Raw genomic sequence first — 25,900 nt, 5'->3', positions numbered from 1 at the left:
GAAAATGGAGTACTTTCAGAGGGTCACAGTGAAAGGACAAGGGCAAATGTCACAAGTTATAGAAAGAGAAATTCCCCTTGTATGTCAGGTGAAAATAAATTCACAGTCAGAGTGGTCTGAAGCTGAAAGAGAGGTCCAGAGGGGCTTTGGAGGACCTTGGAGATACTCAAAACTTGGCTGGGCACAGCCTTGAGTAACCTGCTGTGAACTGGAGTTGGGCTAGAGACTTCCAGAGGTGCCTTCCAACCTGAATGGTGACATAATTCAGAATAGCAGCCAATAGCCCTCAGGCACACAAGAGCTACAAAGGTCTGACAGCCCTGCTGATTGAGTGATTTTGTATGTACAGGCTTGTCTCAAGACAGGTTGTTGTGGGATGTTGGTGAGTTTTGTGGCCCAGGAAACTCCCACATGATCCCCAGGCATCTTTCACTATCCTTTTGGGTGGCTGACATGTATGTCCATCAAAAGAGAGTTAAGGATCATTCTTGTGATTTTTTTCCTGTGGTTGTGTATCTTGAACTCTCTCACAAGTGAAGAATCATTTCTTTCAGATTGGTTTGTCTTTCATCCTTTGCTAGCTCTGTTTTTGACCTTGCCATCACTCATTTTAAGACAGTTTGATTGCTTTGACAAAGTGTTCTGCAGTTACAGATAGTTACAATGTTTAGAAGATTTAACACACCCAGAGAGCTGGGAAGGAATACCCAAGTACTCCTCCCTTTGCCAAGATATTTTTTAAAAATTCCAGTTATTGATAGATTATGTCTTTCATGACATCAAGAAGGTAGGTTTTGGTTGTCTTGCCCAATTAGAGGTGGAGAAAAGAATACAGAGGAAAGATATCACAGGTACAAGAAAGCACATGGAAGATTTTCCAGGTGAAATACAGCCAGTAGCTGGATACAGAACTTTTCTGTCACCAATAAATGGTCTGCAGTGAAGTGGTAGGGGAGGTTAAAACTTGTAGGAACTTACTAAGGTTATTTTGAGGAGGTTTTTATCCTGCAGCCTCTTGAAGAGGACCCTGCGTCACAAAGTGGTGCAGTGACTTAGGAAAGTTGAAACCATGTCAGAAACAGAATGCAGTAAGGTTGACTCCCAGGGATCATTTGAATCAACAATGGTCTATTCAGTGGCACTGATGGATCTTTAATTTCTTTGTGATCTTAGGTTGGCCAAGTCTACGCTGACTCTGATCCCCCTGCTGGGGACCCATGAGGTCATCTTTGCCTTTATTACTGACGAGCATGCCAGAGGGATGCTGCGCTTCGTGAAGCTTTTTACTGAGCTCTCCTTTGCTTCCTTCCAGGTAGCACTCACAGTGTGCCCATGGGCATAAGATCTTTTTTAACAGCTATTTGAGGACCTGCTTTCTCTTTCATTCATTGCATGCTTATGTTCCTTATAATTCTCAGTTTAGCATTGGATGTTACAGAATTATGACAGTGGAAGGGAAAGTGTAAGGACTAATTTTTAAGAGCCAATTTTACTACAGTAAGCTGGTATTCCTGTCCACATATTAATATTAATTTCTTATGGTTCACCTCAGGGCAATAACAAAATTGTCTGTGATTTCCTGTAATTGTACAGTGGTGTTGCTGAAAGCACATTTTGTGCTTTCTCCAGTGTTTCTGATGCTCCTTGGAAAATCTGTGCTGGGAGAGGTAGCTGTCTCCAGCTGTAACTGCATGTGAGGAGGGCATAGGCTTATTGTGATTTTTATTTAACTGTTCCCTTAGGTAAAGCCATTTCAAATGAGTATCCTTGTGTAAGGAAATAATTATTCTGTTTCCTTGCACACTCACTCATTCCCTGTTTATCAAGCACAGAGCTATATTTAAGGCCACTGTGAATTACTTACTTATGAAGTGTTTAAGACTTGAAACCTTTGCTTTGTAAGGAAGAAGGGGAAAGAAATCACTAGACAAAAATAACAGATTGAAGAAAACAACAACTCCTTTTTCCTAAGATCATGTGCTTTGAGACATAGTTTGGTCAAACCTCTGCTCTCCCATCAGAGTTGACAGGGACCAAGAATTCTCCACCTTTCAGTCTTATCAGAAACATGTCAGTGTGGAGCCTCTAGCCCTTTGCAACTGAGTTTGGCAAAGTAAGGAAACTGCTCTGCTCACTATTCTGGTTTTTGTTGATTTCAGGGGCTGATGGTTGCAATTCTTTACTGTTTCATCAATAATGAGGTAAGAGAGATACTATTTTGTTCCAATTTGCCTTATCAACATACAGTATAGGAAAAGGAAATTGAAAATGGTCTTGAACTGCTAAATTGTCCTTGTTCAGGACTTTTTTTTCTTTTACAGAACCTTCCCTGCACAGCTCTGTGGGATAACTCATCAGACAAATGTGTTTGGAAGGAATTCAGGCAGTATAATTTACGGTCACTATTCGTAGACGTGGAATCTCACAAACAGTCTTTCTTACAGTTGTGTAGTTTGCACTGGTGGATTCTTTAATTAAGAATTACAGCTGTTCTTCTTAATCTGTCTTATTTTATTTGCTGTGTTTTGCTTTTACTTGCTTTTTATTTGCTTGTTTTTATTCTATGAACTCAGCTCAGCTTGCTGGTGAAGTTGGAGAATCCTCGTGGCTATTACTGTACAGTTTGGTTTCATTTGGTTTCCCTCTGGCCCAGCTGTTTGAATGCATCATCACTCTCTCATTAAAACTGAACCTCACGGAGTGGTAAACTCACAGACCCAGAAGAAGTGAACCTTTAGCTTTGAATTAATTGATTGCAAGTACCATCTTCTGTGGGTTCTGTTGAATCGCAGCCCTCTAGTGGGAAAGGGTATTGTTCTGTTTCAGTATTACAGAAATCTCTCGTGTTACCTTCTAAGTGATTATTATTCATTCACTTGGCAGCCAGGTTTGTAAGGGAAGTAAACACTACTCATTTAGTCACTACATTACTAAATTAAATGCACATCAATATGTTTTACGCTCACAATAAATCTACTTTTAACTATGACATGGCTATTCAAGATCACTTATTGAGAGACAGGCCTCATCAGGGAATTGGAATCAGTAGAAGAATGTGCTATTTCTATCATTAGGGCCAGGCTGGAGTCAACAGGAAAGCAACAAGCATCCTGAATTAAGCCTTTCAGGAGTCTGCTCAGTTTTGTAGGTTGTGGGTAAGATTTTAGTGAAGTGAATCTATTAATTGTATTGCTTACCAAAATCAGAGGTGAGTAGCAGCAGGTTTTGCTGTTGGTAATGAATGTCATTTGCTGTGTATCATGAATTAGAGAATATTTGTTTCAAATTCCTTGTATGGCTTTACAGGTGTGCTTCAATCCTGAGATGCAGCACTGTCTGCTGGTGGATCATATATTTCTTTTGATTCACCTTGGTGTTTGCTCACAAATCCCTTGTGCAGCTGCAGCCAGGCCTCTCATGTGTAATGCTCAATAACTTCCTTCACATGAAATAACAGCAAAGTTACATCATAATCCAAACTTTATTACAAGCTCTCAAACAGGCACCCTTGTTTCATTTGAGGGAGCTTACTGTGTAATAGCTTACCTATGCTCCTAAGAAATGCTCCAAATCTCTTGTTACTATAATTCTTTTGCCTTTGTAATGTAGTTCATAAAGCCTAAACACAATGAGTTCAGCTTCACTGACAATCTAGGATGAATTATTTTGCCTGTTCCAACTCTTGTTCAAAGAGTGGGAGTAGGATTTTGTGAAGCCTGGTCATCAGTGTCCATAAAAAAAAATCTTTACAAAAATCTTTACAAAGAGTTTGGTTAAGTAAAGTCTGTTCTAAACTAGATGAGAATTCTTTTCCTCAGCTAAATGAGAAACTGTTTTCTGACACACTGTATGTGTCCAAAGGCTATCCTTGTTTGCAATGTGGCCTACATTTTATTTTTATCTGTGACTCATTGACTCCTTTTTCTTTAACCATACAGAATGAAAGTTCCTTGCAAGTCTTGATGCACAGATCAATAGTAGAAATGAAGATAGAAGTGATATTAATGTCCTTTTCTAATATTTACTTCTTAAAAAAAAAATAGAATTTGCACATATTTCAGTCTTACTTTGCCTGAAAGATTCTGGATTTTCTCTGAACTTGCTCTGAAGCCAACAGTAGGGTCTCATGAGATTGCCTGTTACCACCAATGTTCTTTGCAAAATGAGCTAGGCTTAATATGACCAGTTTTTCTGCTGTTAGTGCTGCTTTCCATAAGAAATACTTTAAACTACAGAGGTGTTGCCTTTTTCCACCACTTGGTTGAAGATGGTTCAGATTTCATTCTCTGTAGCCTTGGTTCTCCTTTTTGCCTTCTGGTCACAATGGAAGTAGAATTCAGTCTCTTTTACTTGAAAGAATCTGTCCTGGTGCCAGGACTTCTGAGTTCTTTAAATACTGGCCAATCCTCCCTTTTGCTTTTAATTTCTTTTCATTCTCTATACAGACTATTAATTAAATTCTTCCATCAGCTTAGTTCCGTCCCATTTTAGATCTGCTTTCCTTTCACTATCACTTGCTGAGATATTTTTTGCCAAAATTTAGGCATTTTTTATAATTAGATTCCAGATTCATTGCTACACTGTCAACTTCCTTCCCCATTAGCTGCATAAAGCTCAATCAAGAGCTCTCTGTGAGAGATCTTCTTCAGCCTTAACCTCCATGACCATGTTTTTCAAGTTGTCCCCCCTCTTTCCATTTTCTTCTAAAATACCCTACATAAAAATTTTTCTTCCCCTGTCTCACGTGTCGTGGTTTAACCTCCAGCAACTACGCACTGTGCAGCCATGCAGCCACTTGCTCATTCCACGTTGGTGGGATGGGGAAGAGAATTGAAGGACTAAAAGTGCGAAAACTCTTGGGTCGAGATAAAGACAATTTAATAGGTAAAGCAAAGCAAAATGTGGAGTTCATTTACCACTTCCCACTGGCAAGTGGGTGTCCTCCCAAATTCTTGCACACCTGCAGCCTGCCTGCTGTCAGGGTGGTATGAGAAGCTGAAAAGGCCTTGGCACTGTGCAAGTCCTGCTTAGCAAAAACAAAAGCATCTCTATAATTGCCAACACCGTTTCCAGCACAAATACAAAACACAGCCCCATACTAGCTGCTGTGAAGAAAATTAACTCTACCCCAGCCAATGTCAGCACATCATGGGGGCTTTGTTCTTGGTATCATTTTCCTGTATAGCTTATTTTTGGGGAATCTTATCAACACAGGAAAGTTAGTAGGATAAGCATTTTGCTGAAAGATCTGTAGATCTACTTCTGTGCTCAGGAACTGCCTCTGCAAAATTAGTCTTAATTAATTCCCTTGCTTATACATTCAAAGCTATTTAGGCAAAGACTCAATTCCACACAGGCAGCAGACCTGCTCCCTACCCTCTTCCTAACCCCTGGAGAGAAAACTCCTGATAACTGATATTATGCCAGTCATATCTGTTCCTAAGAAAGACCCATTCCTACAGTCTTTTGTTCAGGTCTTCCATTCATTTTATCTCAGTTTTGCAGGCTGTTTGTATCATAGCTCAATACTGTCATGTCCAGCTGGAGTAAAGACTCATTTCCTTCCTTTGACTGACCTAAAGGTACCTATTTCTATTGCTCATTTACTTACTCAGCCAGTCACTACAGTCATGCTTTCATTCAGGATTTGCCAGTAAATGCCTACAACAGCTTTTTCCCAGTGCTGCCTTATGCTTCCATGCCCACAAAAGATGCCAAGTACTGGAACAGTAATATGGTCAATTATTTTCCTGCAGACACTGTGGTTCCTGCATTTCTGCCTTCGTCTGACCATTCTCTCTCATTGTTCTATGCCAAGCTATCCCAGACACGCTGTCTTTCTTTGGGTCTTTGTGCACCTTTTGACACAACAAACCCCCCCTTACCATGGTAGAATACAAGCATCTGTCTCAGCATCTTTCCTTCTGACCCATTTGGTTGTGACAGTGGAGGTTAGATTCTGGATTCTGACAGATTGTCAGAAACACAGAGATGCAGCTGGTTCCACCAGGACATTCAGTAGAAGGGCTGTAGGCCAGAGCTGACAAGCCCTGATAGAGGCACCCATCAGGGGAAGACAATTAATTTTGTAAGGCTTTGCTCCTTTTTTAGGACTGCCTCTCAAATTCAGTCTTTCGCAAGCAAAGAAAGCGGACATACAGCAGCTGGTTCCCTAGGAGGTTTCCCTCAGAAATATGAAGGTTTCAACAGCCTGGGCATGATGACAAACCTGTGCTGAAACTGCCGTCAACCTACTTAGTCTCTTGGTACTCAGTATGAGACCCTAAAATAAAAGAAAAAGCATCTTTCCAGAGAAGGCTCCCTTAAGTGACCCACCTACAGTGAACTTATTTCCGGACTGAAGTACACACCATAATGAACTTATTACTGTGGTTGCACTCCTGCCTTTATCTAGATTAACAAGTGTGAAATTTTATGTCCTCTGCCTTATGTGTTAAAAGCTAATGGAGGTTCTTACTTCAGCCAAGTGGCAAGAACTTTGCCTGTGGAACAGGAAAATCTAATTCTGTTCTTGGTTAGGAGTTACACAATCCTGGATAAACTTCCAAACCTGTGCAGAGGTTACACAGTTTGACCCAGAACCTGGGACTAGATGAGCATACTTCATAGCTTCAAGAAAAGCTAGTGTCTGGAATGAGAAACTGTAATTTCTATTTAAAAGGGAAACAAGTTCAGTCTCTAACTTGCTTAATTGTTGTTTTCAATTCTGAATAGGCATACAGTTTTTGTATGAAATAAAAAGAACCCACATAAATATTCAAAGAACAAAAATAATCCAGGACATAATAATGTTTAAATCAAACCAGAAGTTAGAACTCTTAAGAATACCTGTGGTGCAATATTGAGCAGAAAGTCAGTCTTTTCAGCTGTTTCGTGGCTGATAAGCAAAGTCAGTTTAATTGTTAGTACTGGTAGGGCATAGAGTCCAATCAGTAATTGCAAGTGAATACATTTAGAGCAAAATAATGAAGGTAAGATTTTCTGGTGCATAGAAGAGCTTTTTCTCTACAAGTAAAAATGAATGTCATCATTATTTTAAATGTGGAATGGCCTATAATGGATTAATGAGATAATTGGATAATTGGAAGCAATAATATTGCAGGTTTAAAGCACTTCCAGTTTTTCTTAGTAGTGTGGTATCCTTGCTGTTTTCTGATGGAGTAATTTAAAGAGCTGATTAGTTCTACATTCATTCCTTTTGTTTCCTTCTTTGTTTCTGTTAGGTTCAGATGGAGTTTCGGAAAAGCTGGGAGCGCTGGAGGTTGGAACACTTGTATGTCCAGAGAGACAGCAGTATGAAACCTCTGAAGTGTCCAGCCAACAGCATCAGCAGTGGGGGCACAGTAGGCAGCAGTGTCTATGCTGCCACTTGTCAGGCCACATTCAGCTGAGATTTCTGCAGGTGAATCAGATGGAGAACAATGAACTGTATCATCTACCTGAAAACCGTTAAATACCCAAGCAAGTGGCTTAAGTTTGCCATCTCCAGCAAGAAACTTAAGCATGTGCTGCTCATCGCCTTCAGGCTGTTGGACAAAGGTTTCTAGGGAAAGCAATCTGCTAATGTAATGAACACATCAGAGGAAAAATTGGTCATGTCTAAAGTAAGTTAAAAGAGTTTTTTTCTACTTGCACACAAGGCCTCCGGGGGTCCAAAACTTAAGCGTTGCATTGATCCAGTCTGAAACCACAGGGTCAATGGCTTATTACTGTTGAGTGGGTGAACTGAGTGATCGACTGATTAAATTACAAGGATATAGAATATGATTATTGCCAGAAAATACATTTAGACTTTTCTGGGGATAGGGTAAGGTGCCATCACCATTTTTAGAAAAAAATAATTTAGTGGGACACAACTTGTGTTTCAGGGAAGAATCAGTTTTGTAGCAGGGGTTTCCCAAAGTTAAAGTTGAAAATATGCTAATCTGTTTTCTGGGTAGGTGAAGAACAGCGTCCTGAAGGTCTGTCAATATACAGCAGGTAATGTAGTGAACACTTCTGAATGCTATCTTCAAGCTTCGCTTCAAAAAGTATAAAAACCCAAACAAAACAAAAATGCAGTATCTGTGAGGTACCTCCTCTGCTTGGAATAGGTGCACATTATTTCTCTTGACACGGATGGAAATGTGCCCTGCGTGCATAGCCCTTCCATTGCCAGTGCTAGGCTGCCCACCTGGTGGGCACACAGGTGTTCATGGGGATGGGGTGATGGATTGTGTTTCAAGAGAACCTTTCCTTGTCTGAGCTTTACGCCGCTCCTTGTGGGTACAAGCGCACAGAAAGAAGTCAGCTTGTGGCCACTGCTGGTCTCAGCAGACCTCTCCTCATTGCAAAGATTCGGTAGTTGGCAGTGTGTGCTCACTTTTGTTTCCCCTCTGGCCTTGGTCCTTCTCTCCTGTGACGCAAGGCACCCTCGCGCGGAGGGGGAGGTGGCCCTGGCTCAGGGCGCGGGTTCAGAACCAAGGACAGCTCCCGCCCCCTTCCCGGGGTGGGCTGCCATCCTCCAGCGCCTGCCAGCTTCCCATCAGCGGCATTCCAAAAAAGAAAAAAAAAAAAAAAAAAACAACAAAACCAACAGCTCCAAAAAAAAATCCTGAACTCCGTGAGCTTTTTTTCTGTCTGTTTAAAACAACAAGGGCTCATGCAGTGACTGCATCTGCACTGTGTAGTGCGTTTGCTCCCTGACCTTGACAAGAGTTGCTGGGGACAAGCAGAAGTACCTCTACAAGCCTGATGTGATAGGTTGCATCACTTAATAAAAAGCTTTGCACATCTTTACTCTTACTTGGGCTCCCTTTACAACAAAGAGGCGAAGTGCCAAAGACAAGCTCTGAGAATCTCCCTGCTCACAGATTTTTTTGTAATAAGTAACTTCCATGGCAAAGCAGTTACAACGACTCAGCAGAAATAACCCTCCCTATTCTCAAGTCTCTTTGCACTTGCATTCACAGTCCCTATTGCCAAGAAAGTGGACTGGATATTCTGGGATGTAACTCAGCATCTTTCCTGCCTGAAGCTAGATTGCTTTGCATGGGATTATTTAATCATTGTATTAGAATCCTAATTGCCAACAGCATGGATTAGTTCTGCAATCATAAGGTTAGAATTGAATTAAAGAGGATGTGTTACCACCTTCTGCTCTAATGCTAGTAATTGAGCTCCAGGGAGAAAGACATGTTTGCAGAAATCCACCACAGTTCTCAGGCTGGCTTATGTGTCTCCAGCATGCTGGCTTCTCTGCAGGCTGCTTCCAGGCCTTCCCTCTCTTAACGTCGTTTGCAAAGCTGACTTTGGAATGAAGCACTTCGGGTTCTTCTGTATATTTAATAACTAGCTTCTGTGCTGTGTGACCATCAGTACAATACTTGTCTACTACATGCAGGTGTTAACTGCTGTCCTGCAAGTTAATGAATTAGTTTCCTGGTACAGAGGTAGTTTAGGTACAGAGTATGCTTGATGTTTCTATCTAATGTCTATCCTGAAGTGCTAAGAATAGAAAAAAAGTACTAAAGATTGTCACTGGTAGGTGGAAGGGCAGCATGGTGACAGATGCACTTTACAGCTGTGGCTTAATGCACACTGGTGGGAATAATTTCACTCATTAATATTCAAGAGTGGATGCCGGTCCTACTTAGTTGCGTGCAAACCTGGGAAAAAAAGTTTCTGCTGCTTGCACAGCTGTTGGCAAGATGATAGTTTTGCTGTGATAACAGGAAGTTACAGAAGTGTTCTAACCCACTGAAGTGCTGGACAAACAAGGGTGTGTAACAAATTAAAGAGGACAGACATAGGAATAGAGAGCACTTCCATGTGTGGTAACAAACCTGTACTTAGCTGCTGTCACAAGCAAGATTCAACAGCTTGATGTGCTTTTGAATTAGTAAGCTGTTCTTGTCCCTCCTACTCATTTGTGAACTGAGGGCTTTGGGCCCACAGGAATAACTTGTTAACTTGGTGACTTCTGCTTTGTTAGAATACAAGAGAAAAGTAAGGTAACAAAGTGAGGTCTTAGCCAAGCAGAAGGCTGTAGAGGAAATTTCCCCCCCCCTCTAATTAAGCTCTCATTAGTTCAAACCTTTTTAAATCCCCTCTCAAAACAACTCAGTGGAAGTAATTAACACCAAGCAGAATTACAGTATTTACAATATATTTGAGTATTTAAAGACTGAGCAAGGCCTCAGTGCCAATTTCTCCATCATATTTTATCTACTTCAGTAAGACCTTTCACAAGCCTTTGTTATTCATGCCATCTCCATTTCACAATGTGTAATGTACATTTATTTGAGTAGCATGAAATAAGCAAACCAACACGAAGCACTGGAAGAGATGAACTGTGTCAGTTTTTATTGTGCCTTTTGGCTTCATGCTCACTTATTGTGGTAACTTGTTTCATGAAGCATTAAATACAAGAGTCTATAAATCCACCTGGACATAATGCAGCTAGAGTGTATAGCAAGTGAAAACTTTATTTCCAGCATTGCTGCTATGAATTTTTATAATTTCATTGATCTTGCCTTATATTTAATATTTATTTGCATGTATTTCCTTGTTTTAAAAAATACCCACAGAACTGAACTGTACAAGATGTCAGACTATCAACTCCCCATAAACACTATGCTGATGTTTATTTTTATTGTTGTGAATAAAGTTTCAACTCACAAAATTCCATTGCTTACAGGTGTTTTGAGTATCATCTAACTACTTTTTACCCTGTTACTAGACTACTTTTTAAGAATGGAAAGATTCTGTGGTTCTTTCAGGGAAACAGTGCTTTATATGTGCAACTGTGTGTCCACTACCTAGAGGTGTTTGACCCTGCTGAGCATATGTTAATCAAATAGAAAATGCTGCATGTTATAGAGTCAAAAGGAATCAGTAAGAATAATGAAAACTCTCGGGGGGCGTTACTGGAGGATGACAGAATATGTGCAAATGACAAATTTTTTTGCCTTCAAATAGCAGGACTTGGAATTTATACAACAGCCCAAGATAAAAACTGTGAGAGTGCTCTGGAGAGCTACTGAGAGATGCTTATCAGTGTTAACATATTACATGTGCTTTATTACTCTCTTACTAGTCCAGCTAAATTCAAAGCACCACTTTCTTTTGTTTCTACAACCAGTGATGAAACTTGTGTTGAAAACACTTAACAATGTGTTTAGCTGTTAAATTAGAAAAGACATAGTGGACCAGGACTGAAAGACCAATTGGTGACTTTTCTTCTTAACTCTGTCCTCAGAGACACAAGTTCTAGCAGCTGCTCTTCAAAATGATGACTTAATGAATCATAAAATTGTTATGGTTGGTAAAGACCTTAAAGATCAAGTCCAACTGTCTATGTAGCTGCACCACCATAGAACATGTTTTAGAACACTAAAACATGTTCTCAAATGCCACACCCATGTTTTTTTCCCATGCTTTAAGCAGAGGTGACTACCACTTTGCTGAGCAGGTCTGGCTCAATGCAATGACCTACATATTAAAAACAGAAGTGGATCATACAAATACACCTGCCAAGAATAAGTATTTTTCAGCTTACAGTTACGAAAACTGTAATATGAAGCAAAAAGGGAATTATAATCTGATGTTTGTGTTAGGTGAAAGACACCACTGCAAACCAAAGCAGCAGCCTATTTTAGGTATATGGCTATTGCTGCTCGTCGTTTCTTCACCATGAGGTTTCCAGCCGGTGCAGGGGAGAGCAGCAGCAAGCCCTTCTACGGCAGGTGTCGTCAAACGCCAGCCTTCGTGTCTGTCACCTGTGGCAAAGCTCTCGGGAGCTGAAGCCCTGCAGGTGACACGCTGGCAGCCGCAGCTGTGACAAGGCCATGCCTCTCGGGGCCCCGAAACAGCTGCCCGGCCCCAGGAAACGAGACCAGAGCGCAGGCTTTGCTACGGCTTTATTCGGGACCGGCCGGCGCCGCGGGACACGGGGCCAGCAGTAAGGCTCAGGTGCTTTTCTGCATAGGAACAAACCCCATTTCATTCCCCCGAGCCCCGGCCCTTCCTCGGCGCGGCGGCGGCGGCGGCGGGGCCGGCCCGGCGCGGCGGCAATCCCGGCCCAGCCCAGCGCAGTCCCCGCCGGGCCCGGCGCTAGCTGCCCGCGGCGGGCCGGTAGTGCAGCTCCCGCTCCAGCTGCTCGGCCGTCAGCGTCCCGGCGATGGCGGCGCAGCCGGGGTTGAAGACGGAGTAGGCGCTGAGCTCGCCGGGCCGCCGCTCGGCGGGGCCGCGGGTGCCGGCGTACATCCAGTAGAGCAGGGAGAGGACGAAGTAGGGCAGCCCGAGCTCCAGCTCGGCGAACAGTGCCAGCAGCACGGCCCACAGCAGCACCTTCAGCAGCAGCGGGCGCGCCCACAGCGGAGCGGCCGCCGCTCCGGGCCGGACCTGCGGAGGCGGCGGGGAGAGCGGCGTCAGGCACCGGCCGGCCGCCGCACCCCCCGCCCCGCCCTCCTCGGCGCTCACCTGAGCGCCGCCGCTCGGGCCCTCCGCGGCTGCCCGTGGTCCCTCGGCGGCCTCCGGAGCCGCCTCCTTTCCCGGCGGCTCGACTGGACGCGGAGCGGCGGCAGCGCTGCGCCGGGCGGCACGGAACTCGGCGAGGCGCCGCTCCACGGTGGCCGCCATGGCCGAGCCGCGCCTGCGCCAGGCCCGTGACGGCCCGGGAGAGGCGGGGCCGCGGAACGGGGCGCTGCGAAAGGGGCTGGGGTCGGTGCCACCGTGGGGAGCCGCAGGCAGCCGGTCAGCCCCTCCTCGCCGTCCGGGATGGGCAGCAGAGCCGGCGGGTCTCTCTAGAGAAAAGCTGTAATTCACCAGAGACCCCTCGTGTTTTGTTTTCACACAATTATTATTTTGGAAAAAGCGTCTGAATTAGAGTCCACCCTTGACCGAACACCAAATCAAATAGATGATGGCATTAAATGCCACGTCCAGCCATTTCTTGAACACCTCTAGAGATGGTGACTTCACCACCTCCCTGGGCAGGCCATTCCAGCGTCTAATCAGACCCTTTGTGAAGAAATTCCTCCTCCCAGCCAACCTAAACCTCCTCTGGCGCAGCCTGAGGCTGTGCCCTCCTGCCCTGTCGCTGGTTGCCTGGGAGAAGAAGCTGATGCTTACCTGGCTACAGCCTCCCGCAAGCCAGCTCTTCTCTGGGTTGAACAACCTCAGTGACTAATGTTGGCACCAAAAAGAAGAGGGGATGGGATGGAGAGAATAAAGCATGCAGTGACCAAAGCCTGGGAAGGGGGAACGAGGTGCTCACAGCTGACCAGTGCCATTTGCATTGGGTTTTCGAGCAGAGGTTTTAGCAGAGCGCTGAGCAGCTGGGGCAGGGCAGCGAGGAGGAGAGCACCACACTGGGCTTTGCTCCTCACCATGTGGTGCCTGGAGCCAGGGCTCACCCTGTGCCCCTCTCTGATGGCCCTGGAGAAAAGCTTGGGGTGGGCTCCCTCCAACATAGGCCCAGGGGCCTTGCCAGCATCCATCCTGCAGTCTCTTTAAGTCAAATAATAACATTGGGAAAACCAGCTCTATCACATCATGTTCCAGCTATCGGCACTGCCAAGAAATAAAAATTTATTTACAGAATCTGTCTCTTAGCCTCAGGAGTAAAATATCTATCACTCTCCAGCAGTAATAGTCAGCAATGAGCCATCATTTCATCCTGCAGTGCTGTTTCCAGTTACTTATAGCCTTCTCAGAAGTGACCTTTGGGGCTGAATGTCTCATGCATGTGTCAGCTCAGAAGTGAATATGAGAAGTCTAATAAAAATCAATTTGGGTGTTCTTAAGTTATCTTAATGTGGAAAAAATTGTGTTTTTCCCAGCTAAATAATTTTTCAAATGCCTATTTTATGCTTGGTTACAAAATGACTTTCTTTTAACCTTCCGACTTTGCAGAGAGTGCCGCAATGAATAAAATTTTTCTCTTTATTTGTGGAAATTTGATTTTGAAATAACAGTCAAAAATGTTTTAAGATACCCTGCACAGGACATTATTTTATTTTATTTTATTTTTATTTATTTTATTTTATTTTACTCCCCCTTTTTTTTTCCTTCCTCTTCTTCATGGAAAGAGCTCCTTGTTCTATAGACCTCATTAGTCAAAGTAATAGTTTTATGTGAATAATATATAAAATATCAACTTTGCAAGCTGCATCCAGTGATTCCTATGTTGTCAGAGTTTACTCAAGATTTACTGGGTTTAGTATGTATTTGCTATTATGCATCCAAGTAGGTATTTTATGGCTATTTTATAGGGCTGCCTATACTGCCATGTGTTGTTAGGAAACATAGAAGAGTGCCATGAATTATGCCTTTGAAGCTCAAGAGCACTCCAGTAACTTAATCTCTAAATGAGCATTACACTGTGGATAAATACCTAAACAAATTTGTATCCATAAAGTCTTGAATTACTTCAATATATCCTGTTTGAAACAAACAGCTTAATTGTATAGACATTTCATTTTGTTTGTTTAACAAACCATATGAACAATTTGTTCCCTACTCCAGTGCCTGCAGAAGATCTTGGCAGTTCACCAAGCTTAATCTTTGGATCCTCAGCCTGTGGTTAGGAGGGCAGAGGGGACATGGACAGGCTGAAGAACACTTCTGTGGGACTTGAATCACTTCATGCCTTCCCCTATTTATGAGAAAAACAGATTGAATATAGTGGGTTTGTAGATGTGAGACTACGAGTTGAGTATTTCTTTGCTTGTGCCACAGAACAATGATGAATGATGAATCAAAAATGTTGGGTGCTATTGATAGATCTCTAAAGCTGCATTCTTTATGAAGGAAGTTCTGGAACTGCCCATCAACTTCTAGGAGGCAGCATTAAGATCACTTTAAAAACTTAATTTTTTTTTAACTTGTTTCATACTAAATCATAATATAAAGCAGTTCACATGCGTATTTCTCTCTGCCAAGAAGAGAACCTTTTTTCTTTATAAATTTCCACTTCAGCGATTTTGAAACCTTTTCTTCTATCCCAGAAATCAACTTTTTGTTATATTTTAATATTTATGACAGAGAAGAATCATTGTATTCTGTTCTCAGCCAAGTATCATAAGCTTAAGGAGCTAAGGTTCCAAGCCATTAGGCACTTTGTCTATGGCACTCTATCAGCAAGTGAACTGAAGGAGGTGAAAAAATTGACAGAACAAGAAAGCTGGCAAAGCCATGCCCAAAATGCCCTTGATTTTATACTTTTGAGGTGGTGACTGCAGAGTTTTTGCTAATTAATTTTCAAATATGTTCACTCTTTCATGCCCCTTAAGAAAGGAAGAGAAGTGAAAACTAGTTAGATTAGGTATTTTTACATGACAGACAGCATTAGAACGATTTGTGGCAAAATACCAACCCAGCTGAGTTAACCAAAGCATTGATAGCAACATTTATGTCCTGTGGCACCCTTTGCATGTGCCACATCAGTCTTGGTGTCAGCCACCTCCTTGCTCAATAGTACAGGCTCGGGGCCTTGCCCAGTTGTGTGCAGTGTTGTTGCTTGCTTCCTACAGCTGCAGATACTTGTTTGTGTATGCCAGCTTCTTCAGGTATCAACAGTAATCAAGTCACATTAATTCTCTTGATGGATTAATCTAATTCATTGTCAGGAGCTCTCTCCTTTGTGAGATAAGTGTTCATACTCACACTGACTTGCTAAGTGCCATAAATGCAGACAGAAGGGCAACCCATTATTAATATAATGACCTAGCTTAATTAGTTCAATGGAGCTGAGGGAGCATTAGATCTAGTTTTGTTGAGGTCGTGCAGAACATGTATAAAATAGATTGAAGTGCACAGATTCATATTTCTCTAATTCCATAGACAGCTTTCTGCATATCCATTTACTAATCAGTTCTAAAGTACAGAGAAGAAGTGCTTCCTTTGTAAAAAATTATCATTAATTTTCTTGCCTAAAATAGCAGCATCAGGGTACTTTGCCATTAGACATAAAGAATTTTTTCTGTCTTTTTATTGAACTCCTTTAGCTTCTCAATTGCAAATTTTCATGTCTGTGTGGTTTTGAAACGTGTGCATTTGTATATTCAGCAGTGCATGCTAAAGAGTTCTCCGACACTAGCACTTATGTTCCTGTTTTATATGCTGAAGTGCTCTATATTCAAACATATTTAAAATTGGACAAAGTAGAGTTATTAATATTTCTGTCACAACTCTGAAATGTTCCTCATCATTTCACAAGAAACTTCAATTTGAGGGAAAACAGAGAAAAAAATCCCTCACTAGTTCAATGTCAGCAGTGAATGTCAGATATTTAGTGAAATCATTGTAACAGAAAACAGACATGAGCTATTTTACTGCTTTTGGAAGATAACACCCAATGAGCACTCTTGGTAGGATTGCTTTGCCATGTTCAGAACTTTGATCTGATTCCAAAGTCAAAGTTTGGAAACTGTTTTAAAACTTCAAAAATTCAGAACACTGTCTTTTGATTTTTATCATATAGCTAGGGTGGGCAAAAAAGGCATTTGCCACTTGATATTCCTCATGACTTAAATGAAAAGAAACCTGTTTTGTCTCTCCCGTCTGCCAACATAATGCTGGGTTTAATCAGTCTCCTCAAACCTTTAAAAAGAAAAGAATTGTAACTTAGTTATCAAAGTGCTTTTGTGAAGTTTGAAATACAGCTCTTTGGGCTTGGTATGAATATTTTTTATACTGGTTTTTTATAACACTTAAACATAACAGCACTTAAATGTACCTAGATGCTGTAATAGCATTTCCCCAGACAGGAAATATGAAGTGAAAAGAATGTCAGACAAGATCTTAAAACTAATTGTAGATCTGAATTCTGGTTCCACATCGATTTCCTTTAATCCACTGCAGTTTAAAATATAGAAAATTCTAGATGCTAGATGGTGAATAAAGAGTGAGAAGACAGAAATGAGCTACATTACCTCATTACACACACACACACACTCAGTCATCAGAAGCCTTTCATTGAGTGCACTGTAAACTTTAATGCTCACATTGGCTGTCAGTTTTACACATCCACATCTACCAAAAACCACAAGAGGTAAAAGAACACTGCCTGGTTTCAGTTTTAGAGGAGCAGAATGACCAGAAAGGTGTTGCAGCAACCATTGCTCATGCCTTCAAGCCTCTGCCCTGTATAGGACAAATCATCATGCAGAAGAGCTGCTCTATCATTGCAGTTGTCAGTGTGCATTCCAGCCAGCTGGTTGGAACCTCAGGCTCTTGCTGATAAATATAATTTCCCTATAAATGTTTCAAGTAGGGTTGAGACTTCAACTGTGCCCCTGCAATAGGTATACAGGGCTTATGTAAGGGCTTGGAGCTATTTCTGAATTACCGCAAATTATTCAGCAGACTACAAGATGAAGGAGGGAGATATCATGGCATTCCTCTTCCTCCTGGGCTCTAAATCAAAGAAATGAACTTATCTAGAATAAAATGGTTGATTATGTATATCTCCATATAATCTACAGAACAGAAGTCCAAACTATTACTTCTGGCAAGCTGTTAGATTGTATAGAAATATTATCAGTTTGCTCTTTTTGGCAATTTCTCCTCTCCATTATCTCCTTTTTGTCTCAACACCTACACTGGATTTTGGAATATTTATGATGTTATTTAGGAGTGATAGATGACAAGCTTTAGGGATAAAGTCTTCCCTAATGCTTTCAACGATAGGAATAAACTGGACAGTCCACCAGGAGAATGAGCTATTCAGCATGACTGGGAAAAATGCTTTTCCAGTATTGATATTTGAACAAATGATATACCAAGTGCTTCTTTCCAAACTGATACAGAATAGTAAAAAAACCTGATTGTCATTCGTAACAGAGGTTTTAAGCTCCAAGCTCCCTTCAGCAATACACAAAGGTTGTGCTGGGGCTCACCCCTGAAAATTAGTGGATAACACACATAAATAAAAAGTGGGTACACTGCTAATGAACTTAATCCCTAAATTCATCTTCTGGTAATGGAAAGAATTTTTATGGGTTTGAGAATCCTGAGAGAGAGGCAGGAGCAGTAAGCTTTATATCACACTCATGTTATAAGGCTGGGGCATCACCAGAATCACCTGTGAAAAACCTGGTTCGTGGAGGAGGTGCATCTGTGGTGATGCATCACACAGTGTGGGCATCACCTCAAGTACAAAGTTCTCCAAGCACCCATTCATTTTCTAATGGAAGTGGTCATTATTTTTTAATGCTCTGTGCTAAATCCAGAGTTATCAGATATCTCAGCCATGTACCAGAACAATTTAGCACCCCTAGGGATGAGTGGTTTGAGAATCCCTAATGACTTTCATAGAAAATAGGACATGAGGATGCTCTGCTCAGTTAGTATGACAGCGCTTCTGTAACACACAGAAGCACCCACAAACAAAGAGTGTCTAATCCCTAGAACAAAGATTTTGTGTGTGCCTGTCTTGGATTGTAATCTTGCAATCTAAATTCTGTCCCAGTCCCTCACCCCTGTTTAGGTGGCTGCACCTGCTCTATTTATGTCGCATCTAATAGCTGTAATGTTGAATTGGGTCAGACTCCAGACTGCAACTGATCTGTGTCTAATTAAATTTCAGCTCTGCTCTAGGTGATTATGTGTTATTTTGGATCTTATCCCCAAATGATGACTTTTAATTTATTAAGAAAATACCAACAAATTTATCTTCACAATTGTAAAGAAAGCACAGAAATCCAAATGGATAACAACAGTGTAAAAAGTGCAATAGTAGTTCAGATCTCCATGCTAGTAGTTCAGATTTCCATGCTTTTTAAGTTAAATTTAATAGGCTGTAATTCACAAAGAGAGTATTTTTCAGGCCAGTATTTTTTCTAATAAATGAAATAAAGATCTGGAAGAAAAACCTATGTAAAACAAAATGCAAAGAGAAGAAAGATGTAAGAAAGTCTTGAATCCACAAAGGACTTGCAGAAATACAGCCTTTGCTAACTGCTGAAAGCTATTAAATGGTAACTTGGCCTTTTGGAACAGATTAATAAATCTTTGATTTAAACACACTGCCAGCCCTGACTTGCAAAAAATCACAAGTTCAATACTCCAAAATCCAATACAAAATCCAATATTGCCTTCCTCTGACATCCTCAAAAAGTGGAAAATCCCTAGTCTTCCACTAGTTACCACTTTGTCTTGAACTTACTTTCCTGCCTTGGGTCTGGCTGTGAGACCTGAAAAAACATGTCAAGCACCACGTCAAGCAGAGTGTCAGCAACAGCCTCCTCTCCTTAGAGACCAAGATACAATATCAGGAGTGTGAAGCTCAGTGGGTGGGACTGGAGCAATACAGAGAGGAGATAAGAACAAGAGAACTCATGTGAGAATAGCAGAGATGAGGCTGGAGACAATCTGGTGTGTCCGAAAGAAACAGACCCTGAACCATATCCTCAGTTTTCCTGAAATGATGTGACCCTGTAGGGTTAAAACCTGACCCCACTGAAGTCAGTGAGGACTTTGCCAGGATTATACTGGGGTTGGTATTACATTCGTGATGGATCAAACTGAGCTCATACCTTGCTATCTGCTTGATGAGACCTGTGGGCCTCATATAAAAGATCTTCATGTTATTTCCCTTAAAAATAAACTGACACAGCAACGAAAACTTTGCCATTTTTTTTTTAAACCATGACAAACCTAGCCAATTTATTCTATTTATTATGCTGCAAGCATGCCTCATAAAGCTTGTACTTTATGCTTTCTAAAATAATATAAATTGCATGAGGAGGACAATTAATACTTAAGCAGGATAAGCTTCTTATATATTAGATTGTAAAGACAACCTGGAATGGGGCTGTCTCTGAATTTATGGCAAGTAAAGCTCACAACTGGGTCTGGCTGTTCCAGCACAGTAAGAAATGTGGAGTGTTCATCCTGCCTCTGGTAGGTTTAGAAACCTTAAACTGTGTTTCAGCATTTTTGTGCTGACCCTGAGGGACACTCAGCATTGCAGCAAGTTCAGCATCAAACCTCCTGCCTGTTCTCTCTGCAGTCAAACTTGACCAGAGTTTCAGTATTTGTATTGACTGTGGCCTCAAAGGCCATGATTTGAGCAACCAAGCTATGAAAGGAAAGGGAAAAAACCAAGAAAAGCATGCTTTGTATGTAGTGGCTAAGTAGAAATCTCAGATGGCAGAAAAGACTGAGGAGCATTTCTAGATCATTTATTTATCTCGGGGGGCAGGAAAGGATGCAGTACATTCTTTTGTCAGCTCTTCCAAAGGATGACTAAGTGGCTTTCATAGGCAGGATATTGCAAACATTTAACAATACTATCCTATAATTTCTGTTTTAGCAGTCCAGTAATGACAACAATATGCAGCAGACAAGGCATGAATTCGTGAGAGAGAAATATTTAAAGATTAAAAGGTTTAAAATTTATGTTTCTAAATTAAATATAAGAAGACAGCAGCAAAAAATTTCCACAGTTTTGTACAATCAAAGTACTTGCAGGACAGCCTTCACATTTTAAAGTTGAATTCTGGCCTTAAATCTGTACCAGTGTATATTTTCTTCCTCTATTCATGGTCTTTAATAACTTTCTAGAAAAATTCCACTGAATTTCAAAATTTACTAGGTTGTTTGGTTTTGTTTTTTTTTTAAGATTCTTTAGAGTAGCAACTCGGAGGGGCAAGAAAGCTGCGGATTCACTCGACAGCATGAACCGAAGCAGAAATGACAGCACCCTCTGCTGTCATTTTAGATTATTACCTTAAAGATTTTTCTCTTTTAATCTCGTTGGTTTTATCTTTCCTGGGAAAAAGCTGACAGCATCTTTGGTTCATAATTTTTATTTCATTTTAGGAGGACTGTGAGTGCCTTGTGCTTTATTTCTAGTTTTTTGCTTTGCAAATGTTATATTCTGCAATGCAGACTAATTTGTCCTTTGGGATCTAAAAGGAACCGAAATTTTAAATCTATGACTTCTGCTTATGTGAGATAAGATTCACCTTTCAAAATACACCCTGTCTTTCAATAAACATGGTTTTTATAACATCTACACAGAATTTCAATATATGTCTTCTAAAACCCACTCTCTGACTGATGAGTCAAAGAGCCCAACAGGTTTAATCTCCACTTCATACAGCTGGCACCGGGGAGCTGCACAATTAGGATTACATCTCCCCTTTCCCTGCTGCAGACATGGGTGGTTCTGACAATGAGCTCCCAAGGATGTAGCGATGGATTGACTACAGAGACCTGAAGGGATTTATTTCCATGATTAGGGACTGAAGTAAAATTTGAATTCTATGAAATGAATATATACTCCCTCTCTCTCTAATTCCCACTTCCCTTCTGTGATGGACATATGGTTTTGGTTCTGAGTTAAACAAATTCTAAAATAAATGTAAAATCTCAGGAACTTTATTTATGTACTTATGGAAGTTGACTTATTTGCTATAGACCTGATCTGATAGCTGTTTTTAATTCCTTCACGTGCGCGAGGAGAGTGAAATGTATTGTATTTATAATATTGTGATTTACACAAAAGCATGTGTGTTTCCAGACTATGGGATACTGAAAATGGAGCTCTGGATCAATTCCAAGAAAATCCTTTACTTTAAAACTTCATGTGAGGTATTAAAACAAAAAGGGATTGAGTCTTCCTTTATATGTAAGGTCTGTTTCATTAAATGGACTTCAGAATTCAGTTTCTGGTTTTCCAGCTACTGCTTTTTCTTTATAGAGGAAATTTAGTAAGTATTCTGTCCTCTTTCTTTCCTTCTTCTTTTTTTTTAATGCTCAGTATCAATGTTTTAAATTGAAGTGCTAGGAAAGATTCTTCTGTATTAATTAAAAGAAAATGTTCTGCTGGCTGTGGTTTTAAAACATTGGGTATTAGCATTCATTCATGTTCTTGAGTAAAAGTGATTTTCAGGAGAGAAATGCAATGTAAATGTGGATAATGTACATGAAATGCTAGGATTTTGTTGGGGAGAACAAAGAGATAATTATCCCAGCATTACTTTTGCTTCATGTAATTTTGCAGATATTTTAGCATGCAGTAAACCAACAAAACCAATGGGCATTCAGCAGGACAGAACTGATCTGGTTCTCAGTAGGCATCAGCTGGTACATGAAAATCACTAGTGCTGCATATGCATACATTAGCAAGTATGTGGCCCAGGATTCCTCATGGAAGGTGCAGGCTCAATGCTGTCTCATATGGTTGGCTCAGTTCAGTGTCTATTTCTAGGAAAAATTCCCAGGAGATTGAACAGAATGGTCTCTGCACTAAAGTTGTATTTACTGTGCATCACTACCTGTAGGATTTACAGCCAAATGAACCCATGCCCCGTCTCCAGACATATCACAATTTGGGTCTGTTTTTAGTTGTCATCTCAGCCTCACTTCACAAGTGAGTTGGTTCCTTTTCCTGTTGTCCTGTGTTTTCTTGTTCTCCAGTCTTGGCTGATTGAAGAAAAATGAAATCCACATTCCCTGGCCACAGGGAATGTGCCTCCCGTGCCCTCCTCAGCATTTAGCAGGGCCATAAGTCTTCCGAGGCCACCTACATCTGACAGTGCTTGGGTGCTTCATTATAACTTCATCGTAACATTAGGTGCTCCATTATAACTTCATTGTAACTGTGGCTCTTCATGCAGGCTCAGGGCCCTGGAACTCGAAATCAGGGGGAATGTCTGTCTGTCGGTACGCAGCTCTCCGCGTTCTTTGCCTCTCGGTGCCATCCCCCTTGTACGAGTCCGTGTTCTCGCAGCTCTCCGTGCCCACTAGGTGGTAGCAAAAAGGCGCTGTCGGGAGCGGCGGGGTTCGCAGGGCTCCTCCATCCTTCTCCCGGGAATCTGCAGGGCACAGCCGGAGTCAGACCTGCTGCTGCTGCTGCTGGGCAGGTGGGGAAAACCCTGAAGACCTTCGGTTGTATAAAGAGTAAATCCTTCTCGAATTCTAGAAGGTTTACACCTTTGTTGAAAGTTGCTTTGTAGTTGCTTTGTCGAAACCACAAAATGGGTAGTAGGGAGTTCTTGGGGATTTTCTCCTCGAAAGCACTTCCAAAACCTGCAAAGGAATGTTCCTGTGCGTTGCTGTTCCCCACACGTGTTGTCAAATATGTGGAGGTTTCCATGTTCAGCTTATTCCCTCAGGATATGCTACATATAGCAAAGGCATCTTTAGGGAAAGTGCTAGAGGTCAAAGAGGGCAGCAAGGTAAAGGCAGTTCGTGTCCTGCTGGTGACATTATTCCTTTATTTAAAAATACCCTCATTTAATAAATTAACTGAGCTGTCTGTTGGGATGAAAATTCAGGTAGAAGCTTGAAGACCCAAACATGGGTCTCCTTCTGGTCCACATCTGTAACATAAGTAGCACTAAAACTTAGTAAAAAAGTATGACACTTCTGATTTCATAGTTTTCCTTTTCTATATGAGAACAAACTCAGTATTTTTTTGAATGGAAGAAGAGATTATTTTTGGTGAAGGAAAAAGAAAGAAAAAATAAACGGCTTAAAATAATTGGAGCATTTACATGTGGAAGGAAAGAAAATAAACAAAGAAAAATCTCTCATTCAAATCATAGCTCTGCTTGATTCAAGGCAAGCCTTGATTTCAAAGGGCAGTTTTACCAGAGACTGGGGTGTCTACATTAGTTCATGGGACACAGTGATGCGGTCTGTGCCTACCCAGCCTCTGCCTCTTTGCCAGTCTCTCTCAGCATGTTAATCAAAATTACCACACTACAGGAAACATCTTCTGCTGAAACATTGTTGCAATATATTTGGCTAACAAAAAAAAGCATCTTTTATTTGGAAAATTGCTCCAGGAACTCCTGACCATCTTTGTTCAATGGAGCAGGAGGGCCATGATTTCAGAGTAAAACCAGCAAGCTCAGCAAACAGCCTGACCTCTTGTGCACATACAACTTCCCAGCTGCTGAAGCCTAATAAAAAGAGTGGCAGAATGACTGTGGAGTCATTTGGTACCAGCCAAGTACCACTGGGAAAGATGCAGTTTGCTTCTCTTCTCCAGCTCCTCAGTGTTTAAGCTGCAACAGTTCAGATTTCTTTGGGGAAATCCTCACCAGAGTGCAATTTAGTTGAGTTCTTATTGCATTGAGTTCTTATTGTTCTGTATGAGAAAAGCTGAACAAGGAAAGAAAAACAAACAAACAAACAGAACAAAGCCGGTAACTATTAAAAGTGAAATGGTTCAAGAGCAAACATTCAGAAAATGTTCCCTATCAGACAGGATTATTTTTATTAACTTTTCATTCCTGCATTCCTGCAGGTTTGACAGAGGTAAAGTTATCAATATTTTGCATATTTTCATCATGTTAACGACATACCAGAGGAAATAATTTCACAGGGATAAACTGTTCAGCAATTTCTGTGGTATATTAACAACAAGCAAGCCTTTCTTGAATGTCAGACCTTTACTTCTGCTCTTGTTTTTGTCGGGGTTTTTTTTTTTAAGCAATATTGAAAACAAAACAAAAGAAAACAAAAGCCCTGGTTTATTTGACCATTACTTAACTTCATATCCTTTTCACAAGACAAATTTGCCCTGGAACCCAATCCCTGTAGCAGTTCCATTTCCTCATATAAATTGTTATTTGTCACAGTTCCTGCATTTAAGTTATAACCCTGTCTTGCTCCATTTTTAGATTTCACTGTAAAAAGAATGATTTAAATCAAGGTGAATACATTTCTGTTACTGTGGTGGACTTCACAAAGGCTTTTCCTGATGTCAGATCTTCTCTAGGCTCTTGACAAATACCATTGCTTTTGTAGATGATTTTTCCCACTAACAGGATATGTAGCCTTTCACCTCTAAGATGCTGTTTTGAATCCTGCCCTTCTCAATTGCCAAACAAGTGTCAAAGAGCAGCAATTTAGATTGCAAGACTTGAAGAATCTTGATGTAATTTCCAGGGAAAAGATATTCAGAAAGCACAGAAGTCCCTTTCTTCTGAGACTGGCCTTGCTTGTGAAGAGTTAATAATCAGAAACTAAAGTTAGACTAGCTCAGTTATGAAATAAAGTGGACATTCTCAGTAAGTCATGCAATTAAGTATCTTACAGATTTAGCAGACTTCAGGGTCAGAGAGAGGGTATCCAGTGAGCAGAAGCTCGTGCTGTACATGCCATGGTAATGGAAGCTTTAATGCCTTTGCTTTACCTGCACCATAAAGAAGGGTCTGGTGACAGCAGTATCCCCAGCACACCTAATGTCTGTTTGGTGCCTACCAGTGCTTTTCCCAAAACAGGGCTTGTGTACAAGCAGAAAAAATACAGGTTTCCTTTTTGCATGCCTGAACCATACCTATCCCATGGTTAAACAGAGTATTCTTTTATCACATTCTTCACGGATGATGGTCCAGGAGAGGCAGTAGTAATGAACCCTCTTGCCCTGTGCAATTTCATTAACCTTTCTCATTTTGTGCTTATGAGCTTTGCAACCTCAAATGTCACCTTATTTTCTACCATCAGATGCATGAGTTAGTCATGCACAGTTTTATTTATGAATATAATATCACCTTGTTTATTTGAGCCCCAGAGATTTTGGGTAAACACAGAGCCTGAGCAAATAGGGATACTGGGGCTGAGCATAAAGCTCAGCATTTTCTGAGCACTCTGTGCTGCCTTAGTAAGAGCAGGTAATCTTCCTAAACATAGGAGAGACCATAAGGAGAGCAAGCAGAAACAGAACTCAAATCTAAAGGTTTTAGACACACACACACACACACACACACACACACACAGAGAGAGAAAAAAATTAAAATTTCTTAAATTCACTTATATTAAAAAGATACAAAACCGAAACTCCAGAACTCATGCACACTATGCATAGAGACAGGGAAGAAAGAGCTGCCCTGACCCATACTGTGCTGGGACAATAAAGATATTGCAGTTGGCTCTT

General features: G+C 41.2%; 2 protein-coding genes across 2 annotated transcripts in view; one reads left to right on the top strand and one right to left on the bottom strand.

Moving 5' to 3' along the window:
* GLP1R (glucagon like peptide 1 receptor) overlaps positions 1–10,684 on the top strand; it is an 81,481-nt gene extending 70,797 nt beyond the window's left edge. The window contains exons 11-13 of the mRNA XM_066546543.1: positions 1,174–1,312; positions 2,160–2,201; positions 7,245–10,684. Of these exons, the coding sequence (XP_066402640.1) occupies positions 1,174–1,312; positions 2,160–2,201; positions 7,245–7,412 (349 nt within the window). The 3' untranslated portion in view covers positions 7,413–10,684. The remainder of the gene's footprint in view (positions 1–1,173; positions 1,313–2,159; positions 2,202–7,244) is intronic.
* On the bottom strand, positions 10,340–12,648 carry SAYSD1 (SAYSVFN motif domain containing 1). The gene is made up of 3 exons (XM_066546544.1): positions 12,484–12,648; positions 12,122–12,405; positions 10,340–11,945 (listed from the first exon to the last, which is right to left on the bottom strand). Exons 1-3 carry the CDS (start codon positions 12,640–12,642, stop codon positions 11,777–11,779), a joined length of 612 nt encoding a protein of 203 aa, XP_066402641.1. The 5' UTR covers positions 12,643–12,648; the 3' UTR covers positions 10,340–11,776.
* Between the last annotated feature and the right edge of the window lie 13,252 nt (positions 12,649–25,900).

This window comes from Molothrus aeneus, chromosome 3 (assembly GCF_037042795.1).
Source record: "Molothrus aeneus isolate 106 chromosome 3, BPBGC_Maene_1.0, whole genome shotgun sequence".
Classification (NCBI taxonomy): Eukaryota; Metazoa; Chordata; class Aves; order Passeriformes; family Icteridae; genus Molothrus; species Molothrus aeneus.
The sequence above is the reverse complement of the archived record's forward strand: the minus strand, read 5'-3'. Positions and strand labels throughout refer to the sequence as shown.

What these genes read in the sequence shown, in the direction of transcription:
- SAYSD1 (XM_066546544.1), bottom strand. Translation starts at nt 12,642, where the DNA reads ATGGCGGCCACCGTGGAGCGGCGCCTCGCCGAGTTCCGTGCCGCCCGG. An exon ending in GCCCGAGCGGCGGCGCTCAG is followed by an intron (nt 12,406 to 12,483) that starts GTGAGCGCCGAG and finishes CCGCCTCCGCAG; the next exon opens with GTCCGGCCCGGAGCGGCGGC. An exon ending in CACTACCGGCCCGCCGCGGG is followed by an intron (nt 11,946 to 12,121) that starts CAGCTAGCGCCG and finishes GCCCCGTGTCCC; the next exon opens with GCGGCGCCGGCCGGTCCCGA.